General features: G+C 48.4%; 1 protein-coding gene across 4 annotated transcripts in view; it reads right to left on the bottom strand.

Annotated features, from left to right (window-relative positions):
* Window positions 1-11,681, bottom strand: part of TNIK (TRAF2 and NCK interacting kinase) — a 153,640-nt gene extending 141,959 nt beyond the window's left edge. For 3 of the 4 annotated variants that reach the window (XM_071566604.1, XM_071566606.1, XM_071566605.1), the window contains exon 1: window positions 11,351-11,681. In XM_071566604.1, coding sequence (XP_071422705.1) covers window positions 11,351-11,407 — 57 coding nt within the window. In that variant the 5' untranslated portion in view covers window positions 11,408-11,681. The remainder of the gene's footprint in view (window positions 1-11,350) is intronic. The other variant, XM_071566607.1, reaches the window with a different exon arrangement.
* Between the last annotated feature and the right edge of the window lie 3,960 nt (window positions 11,682-15,641).

Raw genomic sequence — 15,641 nt, 5'->3', positions numbered from 1 at the left:
TTACAGGAAGTGTTCCTGGCTCTCAGAGAGCTATTCCTAAGGTACTACACACCAATTTGCTGCAATGCAACCACTCATACATTAAGTGTCCTCCAGTTGCTTCAGGCTGCCTTGATAAGAGCATCTGGTTGCAAAGCTCTGCTCCTTCACGTCCATCCCTTCTCTTCCCCTCAAGCCCCAACCTTCCTCCACAGACCTTCACCACCACTCTCCTGTCTCCACATGCCCACACTGGTGTTGCATAAGGCAGAGTGGGATCTGGCAGTCTTGTCTGGACTGACAACATGCAAAATCCAGTGGGCAAGATACACCTAGGAATGGTGGCAGAGGGGAGGGATGGTGGAGGTAGGCAGCTGCTCACTCAGAATATGAAAGCGTGGCAGAAGCATCTCTGGCTGTTTTGGTGCATTACTCAGAAGAGAGAAGGCAAGGCCTAACATATTTACCACCATTTATTTTCCCCTCAATTTTCAATAAACTACTTGAAGTTATTTGCCTTTGGGATCATGATCTTTCATGAAGGCCTTTTTTCATGCTCCTCTACAATTATGAGATATAGGGAAAAATACTCAAGTTAATTTCTGGTGTTAGCACATCACAGGATTTCATGACCACAGACAAAATCATCAAGCTTTTGACAAGTAGGAAGCCTTTTCCAAGAGCAAGGTGCCCCTCTGCCATGTGAAAGAGCACTGATCCTCAGAATGAGCACAGGAGCCACTCACTTCTTGGTGAGCTCTTGCCCCTGGTCACAAGCACCTTCACACTAGCTCTCTCTTCTATGGATTGTGAAATCTCATTTCTAGAGGAAAAACACTAGTTGAGTAAGAGGAAGCTCTTAAGACAGCTAGTAGATGATTAACAAGTAAGTTCTCAAATTAAAGGCTGCAGAAGCACCATTGGTTCCCTAAGACCATAAAAAACCCTCTAATTCTGCACCCACTTGGCAGACATCAGAGGAGCTCATGGAGGGACAATGCCTGGCAAAGCCCCTGCTGCAAGGGATGACATGGCAGAGACTGTAACTCTTCACTCCATCCCCCAGGCCCCAGACTCCAGTCCAGGGCTCCCCATCAGTGGTCCCCAGGGACCTTCCTGCTCTCCCATCAGCCAGGGTTCCTCCCTGCACTAAGCCCACTGCCATGGTTTGCCAAGATCACTGCACAGCTGAGCACTCACTAACCTGCCTCCCACCAGCAGACACTTGCCCTCCAGCCAGCTGAGCCATCTGGCAGGAAGGAGAGGCTATCAGGGTCCCCACCCTCAGGGACCATCATGTCAAGGCAGCAGGTTGGGGAAGAGTAGACAACATTGTGTGGCTCTTTCAAACCAAGGCCAAAGAAGAAGTACCATTTTTTGCTCAGAGCCTTTGCCTTTTCTTGCTGGAGTCTCCCAGAGCCAAGCAAAGGTGCTTCAGTGCTCTTCAGTATCAGTTACTTTTAGGCAATAACATCCTGAACACACTTCTTCACCCTGACTTTACAGCACACAGAGAAGTTACAGGGATTTGGCACCTTTTCCTCAACAGGCCATCATTAACAAGTGACTCATATCATATTTCAGCATGAGTCATCTTGGCAGAGGTCACAAACATAAGTGACAACTACTCTTCAATTATTTCCTTTAAGTTGAATTAAAGGTATATTGTGATGCTAATTTTACATCTGTTCCATCCTATCTTTCCTTTCACTGTCTCCAGAGCAACTTTGGATTTCAGCTCATGGTCCAAATCACCTCTGGAAGAACTCTTCCACCGTGGTGTAGTTACAGGTAGTCACAAAACGTGGGCGTGCCAATGGGAGGTGTTCTGGATGGGCTTTGTTACAGCAGCTAATACTAGAAGAGCTCTCCATCCATCCCTCCTACCACAGAGCACTGCTGTCCCTCCCATCTTCCTCCTCTGTTTGTGCTTTACTGTAGCAATTGCTCAAGGATCCGGGGCTTGCCCAGAGCTCAAACAAAACCACTTTCATGCTGCCACATCACATTATTGCCTCCATGAGCAGGGGCAAAGCTCAACAAGCAAAATCACTTTGAATTGTGCTCAGCATCACATGAATATTGAAGAAATTCTTATAAGCCACGAATGGGGCTGGTATAAAAAGGGTCATTTTCAGCCATTTTCCATTTCCTAGCCAAGCAGCCCCACATTTCAACAGTACTTCAACCTCTCCTCTCCACTCCTGTTCTCTTCACTCACCCCACACACAACATACCCATCACAGCTTCCCAGAACAGACAGCAACCTTGCCAGGGCAGGGCACAGTCACTGCAGGACACTTGGCTCAGGGAACACAGTTTTGCCCATTAGAAAACACAGCCATTACCAGCCTGGTCACCAGTGGAAAACTCTGTTTACATTTACAGCAGTCAAACACAGTCACAGGGATCACTTTGGAGAGCATTTGTAAACTGCTCTCACTACTGGAATCCCGTTTAGCTATTACAGCCTCTTACCGATCCCTACAGAATAGCAATGGGAAGAACAGTCATCACACTATTTACTGAAGCTGATCAATACATAAAGGCTGAAGATTTACTGCACTGAAGACAGTCTGTCTGCATGGCCAGAAAATGCATTTAAAGTCCTTTTCATTTTGTTGCTTTGGCCTCTGGTTTTTCTCAAAGAACAGTCTCCTTGCACACCCATCTTTCTTTCCTCCCCAATTGGTGATGGCATCTGCAGGCACACAAGAGAAGCCATGCCCCAGACACCCACCCTGAGTATTCAGTGGGAGGATAAAACACAAACCCCACAAGATTAAGGGCACTATCCCTTCCCTTCCAGCCATGTTTCATGTGCCAGAACAGGTCCATGGCTAATTCAGCATCTTCCATTAAAGTGAGTAGCCTGGAGAATTCTGGCCTGTGTTTGGAAGAATGTCTATGGGACAGTGACACAGCCTGTGCCATTCATAGCCACACCATGCTACCCTACTTGATTTAAGAGGGAACAGCTAGGTCCATGCTTATTTTTGTATATATATATATATATATACACACACACACATATATATATATGTGTGTATGTATATGTATATATAAACAAGTTTGTAAGTGCCTCACACCCATCTGACTTGCTGTGTTTTGGGAGTGACCACCCACACTGCTGAGATGCCAGACGACCATCATGACTGTGAGCCACAACTGGGGACATTCACTGAGCTGCACCATCAAAGCTCATTCTCTGGCTTCATCTTGGCTCATGTTTTGGCAAGCAGAAGCATGGTAGGCAACAGCCATCAGGCTTAGTACTCCTGAAGCACCAACCTTAATCAAAACAATCAACATCTACCAGGTAAACAGTATCAGCTATATAGCCCTCAGTGTAAAAGAATCATAGAATGGTGTGGGTTGGAAGGGACCTTAAAGCCTATGCCCCACCATGGGCAGGGATGCCACTCACTAGACCAGGTTGCTCAATACCCCACCCAGGCTGGCCCTGAACACTTCCAGGGATGGTGCATCCACCATTTTCCAGGCAATCCGTCCCAGTGCCTCACCAACCTCTTATCACATTTAAGAAAGATGGCAGTGAGGGAGGAGATCTGTACCTTCACTTTTGCCAGCTTATCTCAAGATCACAGTAAGTTTTTATGCTTGTGTATGAAAGAGAAAGGAAAAGGCAAATATATTCTGATTTAGAGGGAGATTTCTATTGTTGCCTGGACATCAAACAGCACCCAATTAGTCCTGTGAGGATGTGACCCACAAATTATGAAAATAAATGCCTCTGAAGCTTTGATCTCTTGTATTTCTATAGCATACTACAGCAGTTATTAGACACATTTTATTAGATTCAAGCTGTGCGATCTTTTCCTCGGCAAAGGTTCTACCACCTCCAATGCATCCTACAGCCATCATCCAGCAGATTAAGGGCATGGTCCCAAACAGCCACTTCTGTCATGCACTGAACACATGACTCAGCTGGCAGCAGGCTTTTTCCTGCGGAGTTTCAAATTTAGGAGAAAAGGGAATTTTTAAAAGGAAGTGGGGGGAAAACTGTCAGCCACCTAAATTTCTTTTTTTTTTCTTGTTAGTTTATAAAAGAATATACATCTGAGGCAAAATCCCTGGCTTTGAGTGCTGCTTTGAGAACAACCTATTGTTCCGAAAGCAACAGTTTTTGCACCCCAAAATGCCACTGCTGGAGGGAACATGCAAAAACTGTAACAAAAGATTTCATGCACTCTGAAGCTCAAAACCACACGTGCACTCACGTGAAGCGAAACACCCACCCTCGCTGCAGCAGTAGTGCTTTAAACCAAGAGGATGTTCAACTCAGACTGCTAAGGCTTTGCTCAGAAGAGCAACTCACTGCTCACAGCCAGCTGCACAAACCAAGCTGTGCCTGCGCCTGCCAGAGGCTATGACTGTTTTCAGCCTGAGTGCATCCATGGGAAGGATGGAAAGGATGGGACGGTGTCACCCGTTCAGGCCTCACTCCCTGACAGGAGGGTGGTGTTTGCACGAAGCCATTAATATCTGACAGGGTTCCTGTGGCAGAGGAGAGCTGGCTCCTTGCAGCAGAGCAAAGTGTGTACCTTTTGCTGCTCAGGGTAACTCAGCACCTGAGCACAGGACAGTAAATGTTGCTTGCTCCCCTTGGATATGGAAGGAGGAGGTGCTGGTATCCAATCTGGATACTCTAGTGCTGCCCATCTGATAACCATTATCCATCATTTACTACCAACACGGAACTCTGAACTTCTGGCAAGCACTGCAGCACATTAACATGGAAAAGCATCATTATGGATCAAAGGGAAAGAAGGTTTTCTGAGCCGCCATTACAAAATAAAATCAGGTGTGCAGAGAGTTATAACTGAGCAAGGACTGAACTTCTTATCAGTGTTTTCCAACCTTGGCAGCTTTTCCTCTCCTTTCACTAATGACCCATTGCAGGAGTTCCTCAGGGCTGGGGCCCTACGTGCTAAGCATCCTCATCCCACTGCAGGAAGGGGATGTTCACCTCACAGGGCTCATCTGGAAACAACCATGGAAGAGGAACACAGAGAGAGGGGGAGCATCCGTTTCTCAAAGACCATGTTCCTTAGACAATCCTCCTTTGGAAGTCATAAATGATTTAGATGGAAAACATCAAATCTCACTTACATGAATTGTTTCCCTTAGCCCAGAGCAGACAGTCCATCAGTTTGAATGTGCAGTCACAATTCAAAGTGAAAAAACAGAACAGGAGGAGGGGAGGGGAGAAGGAAATTAAAGCTACTGGCCTTGTAAGTGGGAAACATCACCTCTCACTTAATGGAGTTATCAATAACTTAGACTTTTCAACCTGCAGCCTGTTTTATGGCTGTGTGAAAGGTAACAAAGAAGGCACCTGAGCATCAGCAAATGGAAACCTCACGTGATGGAAGATCTATCTTTCCTGCAGGTGAGCAGGGCACCTGCAGAGTAGCCAGGGCCAAAACAAGACACCAGGAGAGATAATGAGTCAGACAAAGCCCTGGGGGAGGGAATGTGGGTCTGCATGACACTCTGTAATGTTCCAGGTCTCTTCTGCAGCTGGCAGCAAGGGAAAACAACCCATATGGTCCCCAGATACCTCGGGGTGAGCAGCTGCCTTGAGGTGGTAGGTCCTGAACCCTCAATGCCATTCTCCCAACTCCAAGGCACACCTTTTACTGATGCTGTTTCTCCACACCATGCACGCTTTTAACTGGTTGATAGCTTTTCACTGGGGGAAGCACAGGAAACCTAGCACAATTCTCCCTCTTTGTATTTGAGGCATGAAGAAATGAAACAGGGATCAATACTCTGTCCTTGGTCTGCAGGTCAGAGGCAGAGAACTCCCACTGGTATCTATAATTACCCTTGCAAAGTGTAAGGGTGCATTAGAAGGACTCGGGCAAGGGTTTGCAGGGAGCAGCTCAGAGCCCAAGCCCAAGAGGTGCCAGCAGCTTTTGTCTGCCCTGGCTCCACGTGAATGATGACTTTCAAGGACATCTCTTCCACAGCTGGGTGATTCATTCGTGAAGATTTACATACAGATCAAATGCAACCCACTTCCCCCCCTCACCCCACATAAACTGTACCACTACATCTGTGAGCCTGGCAGATAAAAACTACCTTCACATAGCAAGGATAAAATCTCCTCTAACTCCTCCTTCTTGCATGGATTAAAAAATCAGACCCTTTATTTTAAATATGGACACCAATCAAATGCTTTTTGTTGCTTCAAACCTTGAGTCAACGAAGTGCTTGTGCTCAAACTTCAGCCTGCTCAAGCATATGTTTTGCTATAAATTCACTCCAAATTATTAATTTTTATGGCTACCCAGCAGAGGAACACTACTAGTGAGAACACAGAGACTCTCCATGCCTTTAAAAACACCATACACATTTGTGTTGTGGAAGAACTCCAAAGGAAGAGGAAGAGGAACCACAGCACCAATGCTGAAGGATACAGGACAATGGAGAACTGCAGAAGAAAACCATCTGGGCTGCACAACTCTAAAAGGGAGGGAAAAAAATAAAATCAACCTTACAGAAAGATTAGACAGAAGACAGGCCTGCTCCTAACTCCTCAGAAGCACATCCAAAAATAAACATGCATGTGTAGGGGATAAATGTTTGCACCGCTATCAGCACTCCTGGCTCAAGGAATGGAAGCAAGATGCAGAAAAAAGGCTGAGATTTGGACACTGCCATCTCTTTGGATGATTTAACCTAAAAGAGGAAAGATTTCTACTTGATTTTAGGAATAAATTACTTACTCAGAGGTTGGCGAGGCACTGCAACAGAATACCCTGAGAAGCTGTGGCTGCCCCATCCCTGGGAGTGTCCAAGGCCAAGAGGGATGGCCCTTGAACAACTTCATCTAGTGGAAGGTGTCCCTGCCCATGGCAGGGGAGTTGGAACTAGATGAGCTCTAAGATCCCTTCAAACCCGAACCATTCCATGATTTGGTGGTTCACAAAACAGTATTCTTCTATTTGCCAAGATTTTATGGTCAAAAATCTAAAAGGCTCAAAAATACACCAAGTACACGGACACTGTCATGGTCCACAGCTTACATATGCACTGAATGAGACTGGAATAGGACAGCTGAAGTCCCTGATGGAAGACTCCTGAGAGTGCGTATCCTCGGGAACTGTGACTATATATTTATTTGTTGAAGATCTGTCCCAAATTTTGCATGGCAGCACATCATGTAAAACGCAGCACAGAGAAGCTTTTCATGACTTTTTTAATCTCCAGAAGTCATCTCTAGTCAAATTTCTTCCTCTTTCTATTTAGGAAGAAGGTGACCTTTACAAAAGCTGCCCAAATTCTGTTGAGCTACAAAGCTTTTTTCAAAAGGTGCTGGAAGAAGAAAACTAACATAATGCTGCCAGGATAATGGTCCTGAGTGGTGGCTTGCAGTGCTTATCCCCCATTAAAACTTCTCCTAAATCTTTAATGATGCTGAAATATGCCATAAACTGACGAAGTTCTGGAAACAGGACAATGCCAACATGTTTGTTTGAGTTTTGTGGGTTTTTAAAACATCCCAGCTTTTATCTTCACTTGATAGTGACCATCTAATGCAAACAAATAGCCACAACACAACACTTCACTTCTATACAAAACAAAGCTAAAGGAAGAGTAGTGACATTTTTGAGTTTCATCTAATTCTTCCCAACAACAGCTAATACCCACCAGCTCCTTAATTCTGTGCTGCCTCCTCTCCAAGCCTGAGCATTAAAGACCAGGCTTTTCCAAAACAACTGTTTCTCCAAAACAGGCTTTTAGGATCCAGTTTCCAGAAACTGCACCATCAGCACTTCATTAAAGTAAATAACAAAAGCTTGGGTTTTGTTAATGAGTTCAGACCAAAATTAACATCCAGGTACATGAAGAAAACAATTACTTCTTCCCAAAAAAGGCTCTTTTTAAAATCCCAGCCTTGCAGGAAACCCTCAGCCAAGCCACACATCCCAGGTGAGCTTGGTGACCTACACCCAGGGTGAGCCCCTCACTCAGAAGACAAGGGGCAGCTGAGAGCAGGAGGGGTTGCTGGCCCCAAGATGGTGTCAGCCCAGGGGTTATCAGCTCCCCAAGAAAGGTTTTCCTTCCTGAGAGCTTTTATAACTGCCCACACACCTTGCAAAGCACATCCAGATGAATCCAGCTGTGGCAGCTACTGCAGAGCCCACTGCCACATCAACCAGAGGCCCAGCCCTGCAGATGGATGCAGCAGAGGAAAAGCTATTGACCTGAATATTTGAGAAGGATCAAGGCCACTGCTTTCAGCAAGAGATGACAGGCTCCTGCATTCACTGAGACAAAAAAAAACAGGGGAAAAACTGCCAAACCCAGCCCCAACGTTCTGCTCTCGCCTGTTGGGATCAGCTGTGCATTTAGCACCAGAGAGCACGGCCCACTGCATCCCTCCCCACGCTCATTCTCATTTTATTGCAAAAATCTGCTTCTCAAACATGCCTGTCAACAGGCTGTGCGAAGCCCTGTGTTAATCATTATTCTGCTAATAACATTGCCAGGTCATCCGGCTATTAAACATGCTGAGTGGACTAGCAAAAATATCTCCTTGCCCATGCAAAAGAACATTATAATGTAGTTTATCTTATCCCCTTGTCAGTATCATATGCAGCACTACCTGTTCAATGGCCTCATCATTTTAAATTACAGTTTTCTGCAACATTAACAATACTCATTACCAGCACCACCACCAGAACATCCCTGTTCTAAGAATCCTTCTGATGCTGAGGGCTTTACCTTGCCCTTTCCTAGCACACTCAGCCCTCGGCACCCACACAGGAACACCTGGATACCACGGAAATGAGCACAGTGATGGATAGAAACCTGTCACGAAGAAGGCAGGAGCCAGCCCAAAGTGTGCTTACTCGATGCACCAGACTGTGCATTTTAATCAGAATTCAGTGCTTTGTTCCTGGCCCAGCCACCAGCACCTCAAGCAGATGCACTGCTGTGGCAGAACCCAACTGTGTAGCCAAAATAAACTCCAGTGTGGCAAAAATGGGAGCTCCTGCTACCTCCTATGTCACCTTTCAGCCCAGCCCTACAAATCCCACTCAATAAGCCAGAGGGGAGAGGCAAACGGAAATGAATGATGTGTGCAAGGTTCTGCTTGTGCCATGCTCAGCCTTCATCAGCACACAGCAAATCCACCTCCCTCCCTTGGGACAGGAGCAGGGAAGCCAAAGCAAAGGATGGGGCAAACTGGCAGTCAAAGGTTCACCTTTCTTACACACATTTGCTCATTGTTCATAAACCCCAGCCTCCTGCAACATTTCAGTGACTCAAACTTGGAGGTAAGTGGCCTAAGCACTTCCTTTTCCCACTGCTGGGTACAAATCAACCCCTTCACCACATTTTTGAGTCACCACCTGCTCCCAGCATTTCACACTGCCCTCCCTCACCCCTTCAAACACAGGCTGCACAAGAGCAACATCTCCCCCACTGTCTCACCTACAAACCCACAGCAATGTGACACTTCTTTGCTAATAAATAAAATTTTGCAAGGCTTGGGGAATTACTTCTCCCTGCCATGTTTTGTGCTCAGGCAGCAAATTTACTATTGATTTCTGATTCAGACCCCATGGAATGATTCACGCTCCGTGCCCTATCTGCTGAATTTATGACCTTTAACAATTATTCTAAGTGCTAGAAGAGCTTAGTTTAGAAGAAGATCTATTCCTTGGCAAATTAAGCTCCTATTCTTGTCTCGCTTGCAAACCACCACATCTCTCATCATTTACAGGAAAGTGTCAGAGCAGGTCTCTCCCCCTGAGAGAGGGCAGAGGTCCAAGTGGCAGGAGCCCCGTGCTGCCTGACTGGCCACTGCTGGGCAGGAGGACAAGGCTGGAGAGGGGACATGGCTTTGCACTCCCACCCTGCTGTCAGTCCCCTTGTCTCTGGTTACCACCACTCTGCTCACAGACCAGGCACTACCCATGGGTCTCCAGGAGAGGCAGGGAATATACATTTCCTCCCAAAGTGAAAACAAAACCCTGACTGTATGTGGTGTGCATTGTTATTAAAAAGCCACAAACACAGAAAAAACCCTAAGCATGTGTGGACACAGTTTTAAAAAGAAATAGGACCCTAATGCAAATATGCCTTCCAACACAGATGTTAAAAATGAATATTGAAATAAAGAAACGATTTTCAGAGAGCAGAGAAGAAAGAGAGGGCCCCCTCCCCCACAAATGATACTTCTCTCCTGGATTAACTCCACCGGATTCAGCAACCTTTCTCCCAAAACACCTTCCACCTAAGAGGGAAAATGAGCTCCAGGTCTGCTTTTAAGCCGGATGGTTCCCCCAGTCCAACCTCATTTACACTGTGTATTGCTGAGCAATCATTTACACTATTAAACAACCAGAAACTCACCAGGTAGAAAGTAGGGCAAGTGAATAAAGATAGACTTGTCTTTTTTTTCTTGCACTGAAGCAAATAATAGTTCTAAAAATACACTCGTGCAAGTCTTCTGCGGATTCTGCTTGATTTTATTTATTTGTCTATGCCAGTAGGTTGCACGAAGCAGCATCACTATTGCCTCCCGCATAAACGCTGCTTCCTCCCAATGCCTCCCCATGCTCGTTCCCAACAAGCTGCTCTTAACGCCCAGGAGGATGGAGAAAGGGGGAAAAGGAAGAAAGTTACAGGAAAAATGGACCAGGGGAGACATCAGGCCACAGCCCACGCCGAGACTGACACGTCTGACGAGTCTGACATTTCAAGGGTATATGCCGGGCTTCTTTTTCCAGGGGGGTGAGAAGGAGACAGCGCGCAGGGACACAGCGGGAGAGGGATGGAGAGGCTGCGGGGCCGGGAGGGAGGGAGGGGTGCGGGCTCTGGGGCACCCCGGAGATGCCCGATCCCACCATTCCTGTGTGCCTGCCCGTCCACAGGCTCGGGGGGCTCCTGGGGGGCCGAGCCATCCCTGCCGCGGGGACCCGCCCGGCCGCACGCACCCGGTCCCCGCAGCGCTGCGCGGGTGCGCACACAGAGACGCGCACACACCTGCCGCGCCCGCAGACCGGCCCGGCGCGCACACACGTGTAAATACGCACACACACACGTGTAAATACGCACACACGTGCAGACACACACACATGTGCGGATGCACACGCGTGCGGGCGCGCGGCGGCGGGCACGCACATGCACGCGCACACGGTTATCCACCCGCATTTACATCCGTGCAGGCGCACAGCGCACACACACACAGACACACACAGAGCCCTGCCGCCCCCTCCCCTCCGGGGGCTGCATGGAGGGATGGATGGAGGGATGCGAGGATGGATGGGTGGGTGGTGGGGGTGCCTCTCCCGCATCCTCCCCGGCGAGCCCTGGCCCTGTGCCTCACCCGCAGCGCCGAGAGGTCGATCTCGTCCAGGCTCCGCGCCGGGGAGTCGCTCGCCATGTTTCCGCCGCCGGCCCGGCGGCCCCGCCGCCAGCGAGCGGGCAGTGGCGGCGGCGCTGGCGCTACTCACCGCCCCTCCGCATGCGGGGAGCCGGGGAACAAGAAGCCGCCGCCGCCGCCCCTGCCCTTCCGCCCGCAGCGCGGCCGAGCTACGGGCGGCCAGGCAGGCAGGGCTCGCCGCGGGCTGCGCCGGGATGGCGGCGGCGGCGGCGCATCGCCGCACCGCGCCCGCCCCGCACCGCACCCGCACCGCCCTGCCCTGTCTGTCACCGCGGGGGCGGCGCCGCCCCGCCAACAGGGGGCGGTGCCGAGCGGGGGCGGGCAGAGCCCCCCCAAGGGGCGGGCGGGGGATGCGGCGGGACCTGCGGGATGCGGAGAGTCGGAACGGGACGGGGTGAGGTGGGGGCTGTGGTGGCATCGGGGCGCTCGGGGGGACCGGGGCGGTGCGCGCACAGTGCTCCACAAACGAGCTTGTTCAGTATCCAGACCCCCTCCCGACAGGGAGCGGGCGGAAAGGTCTAAGGATCCAGGCTGGACCTGAGCAGAAAGGTCCAGGGGTGCAGGTTGCCTGGGTCCCCCCCTGCCCCATCACCCCAGAGGTGCCTGACAGCTTTGGTGGACAAAGCTGCCCAGTTTCAGGCTCTGAATCCAGATTTTGTCGGGCAGGAGCATGGGAAGCACCAGGGCCTCTCCAGCTGGTGCCAGAGGAGCAGCCATTCCCCGGCCCTGTGCTCCTCGGGGTACTCGGGTCTACTACTGGCCCTTTTGCAGCAGCATTCAGATGTCACACCTGGATTTGTCGACCTCCTGTTGACCTGTTCCCTCCACACCCAGGAGCCATCCCAGCCCTACCGCCTCCCATTCTTGTCCTGGGTAGGAATGAGAGATTGATGCTGTGTTTGGAATTGGCCAAACCCCCTCCAAAGCCAGCAATAGCTAGGTAGAGACAGCTTTTAGTTTTCCTTATTTCCCTTTTTCGGATGTGGTTCCTGCCAAACCAGGTGCCATATATAAATATATATGTATAAAAAATCTGTTGCCTTTGAGAGAACCGTATGGAAGCTGTACTTAGAACATCAACTTGTGTCAGGAGCTTACAATATGCAGATCTGGGAAGTGGAAACCCTACACATGAGTCAATTGGCAGGCGGATGGGATTTTCTTACACTTTCTGATTGGAGATGTGCTTTAAAAAATAATAATAAATTGTATTCAAAGCAGTTGTGCAGTTGTGGGTAGGCTCTGTGCTAGTGCTGGTGCTGGAGGTGCAGCCTCCCCAGGCAGGAATGGGGGACACAGTCAGACCAAAGAACAGAAGGAGATGATGGAACCTGCCCAGGAGCGGCAGGATCGGTGCCATCGGTGCCTTCACCCTTGGCTCGCTGGGCAGCCCACACCAGGGGGACTGCATCACTAGTTTATCAGTGTTGTTTGTCCTGATGGCAGCAGGGATGACAGGGACTAGGGATGGCAGCACTGGTGTTTCAGCTTGCAGGAATGTGAGGGTGCAGCAGAATGTGTTTTTTTTTGGTAATGAACTGCCCAAGTGGCAGGTAGCTGAAGTCATGCAGGGCTGCACATCACCTGCAGCAACGGCAGCCTGCCTGGATTTATCCCCTTTTCCCAAGCTGCACATCATCACTCCTTGATACCGTGCAGAGTCATTAGCCCTCACTTGCATATAAAGAGGCAAATTTCATCAAAATGATGAATTCAATGAAATAAACACCCAGGACTGTCTGAGCACCCTTCCGAATCTTTCATAATGTTTTTTTTTTCTACCCAGATGTTGTCTGTGTCTGCTCCAGCCTGGGGATTGCAATGCTGCGCTTGTAGTTGGGAAGCTGGAAGCAAAACTGCCTGGAAACTAGTAACAAACCAATGCGAGACTTCCTCCTGCTGTCATTGTTCTCTCGGAGAGAAGGGAGGAACAAACAGGATGAGGGAGGACGCTGACTTGCTCTAATGTGCTTTCCATCCAAGAACACATGGGATTATTTGTGAAAAACATAAGGATTAATAATATATACACACAAATATATATCTAGCCCTGCAGACTGACAGATTGCCCTGATCCTCAGTACAAAAACAAAGTTCCAAGCGAAGCTGTGATTTAATTATGATCTATCCACTGCCTATCAAGATGGGAAAAATGTAGAGGATCCTCCTGTTACTTCTGACATAACAATTGCATATAGTGGTAGAGGAAAGTGACAGGAAAACTCCTGCTGTTTCCAGGCTGCCTGGGGAAAGGAGCAGCCTTGGTGGGGAGATGTGTGCCTGGTGACCTCTGGAGCTGTCAGGGCTGCTGCACAGTCTGTACTGGTGCCCAGCCAGGCTGCAGGAAAAGAACTGAACAGTCTTTTTTTTTTTTCCTGCAGGAAGCTTTTTCCATAAAAAGTTAAATTTCCAATATGTTACTCTTTTATTTATTTGCTTACTTGTATATGTGTGTCTCTCTGTACCCTTTTTCTGCCAGGAGCATCTAAACAAAACCTTGCAGTTACAGTCACTATGACTCAAAACAGAGCACTCAATTGAACTGTCTCAAAATATTTTGCTGTGAGTCAGTGCAGAAGGAAGTTGTGTTTCCACCTGGCAAGTCCCCCTGGTCATGGAGGCTGGACCCTGCTGTGTCACATCGTGGCCCCTTTTCCCACATGATGCCCTGTGTTCCAGCCAGTGCTGGCACCCTTATAGGTGAGGTTCAGCATGGGTGGGTCACTGATGAGCCAAGCAAAGGTGTTGAGTTGCCACATCCCCTGAGGCATGGCCACATCCCATCCTTCATTAAGCAAGAGCCATGGAAGCAGAGCACAGCCCTTCCCAGCTCAGCCTCACTGTGTCCCTCATCAGCTTCATACCCAGCATTTCTACTGCCACAGAAACTGGGATTTTTGTTCTAAGTCCTTGTTCCCCATTTCATCTCCACTTGGAGAGTGGGGGAAATATGAAAATACTGTATTTCCCACAGGTCTTGCTCAGCCTGGTGAGCAGTGAGCACCTTAATGACCCAAAGCTCTGGGGGTCGACACTGGAGGGCCAATGTCAGTGACCCTGAGATCACTATTTTTGATTTACTTATTGAAGGGCATCAGCTCACATATAAACTATCTGCGTCATTTGACCTCTGCATAAAACTAAATTTAATTAACTAACAGTGCCACCACTGTTAATTATATCGTGAGGGGATATGTGTAGAATGAGTAAATCTATGTGGCACATAAGCCCTTGTCTGATTAGCAACTGCTTCAGGTGCTTTGGATGTTGGATCATTATCCAAAAGATGGTCAAGAAAAGAAACAAAGCAAACAAGGAAGTACATTTGGGCCCTGAAACATGATTTATTCTATCAGCACATGTAGATCACTTATTCGCAATAATTCTGTGACCACTTGGCCCCAGTTTTTCTGGTTCCCTAAGTCCAGGCAGGTTTACCCCAGAGTTAGCACATGTAAGGCAATACTTAAAGAACTTTGCACAAACTGAATGGAAGATTCTGAAAAATTAATACTCTATAAAATGCATAATAATTGGGGTTTAGGGTAACATGATAACATGCAGCTGTGTTAAAAGGCACTCAGAAATGACTGGCTACATGTGTTCTAACCTGCATCTATTGATCTCAAATGCACTCTAACTGATTCATTATCGCTTACTGATTGCGAGTCCTCCTGCTGATAGGGGTTTCTCTCCAGGGAGAGAAGTGTTTTTCCATTGCATCCTTGGAGCTGAGCAGGTCTATCTGTGTGAACCCTGCTGCCAGGATTTTTCCTATAGCTATATGCAAAAAAACCCCCAAACCCCTGTAAACAGTTCATCGCTCCCTCATTTAAATGTTGTTCAAGTATAAACCACTGCAATCACTGTGATGGAGGACTAAATGGAAAATCAGCAAGGCTGTTTGGAAAAACCTTTTTCCACAGATTCATACCCAGGGAACACCATGGGGCACTGAAACAGCACAGTCCTGGGGCACCACAAAGGAAGAGATGGAGGATGGTAAACTTCCAGTAGCTTAACTCACCCACAGCATCCCTCCAAGCTGCTGTTCTTCCCCAAAATACTTGACACCAAGGACCAGCACGGAGTTTGCCTTATGCCTCTTCCAGTGCTGTTGCATTTGCCTTCTCTTGAGTGCTGTCACTGAGGGCCAAAGCCACCAAGAGACACCAGGCTAGAAGCCACCCCCAGCAAGGTGCAAACAACAGCAGGAGTGTTTGCTCTGCCTTTC

Source organism: Pithys albifrons, chromosome 11, assembly GCF_047495875.1.
Source record: "Pithys albifrons albifrons isolate INPA30051 chromosome 11, PitAlb_v1, whole genome shotgun sequence".
In the NCBI taxonomy this organism is placed as follows: domain Eukaryota; kingdom Metazoa; phylum Chordata; class Aves; order Passeriformes; family Thamnophilidae; genus Pithys; species Pithys albifrons.
This window is presented reverse-complemented; position numbering and strand designations above follow the sequence as displayed.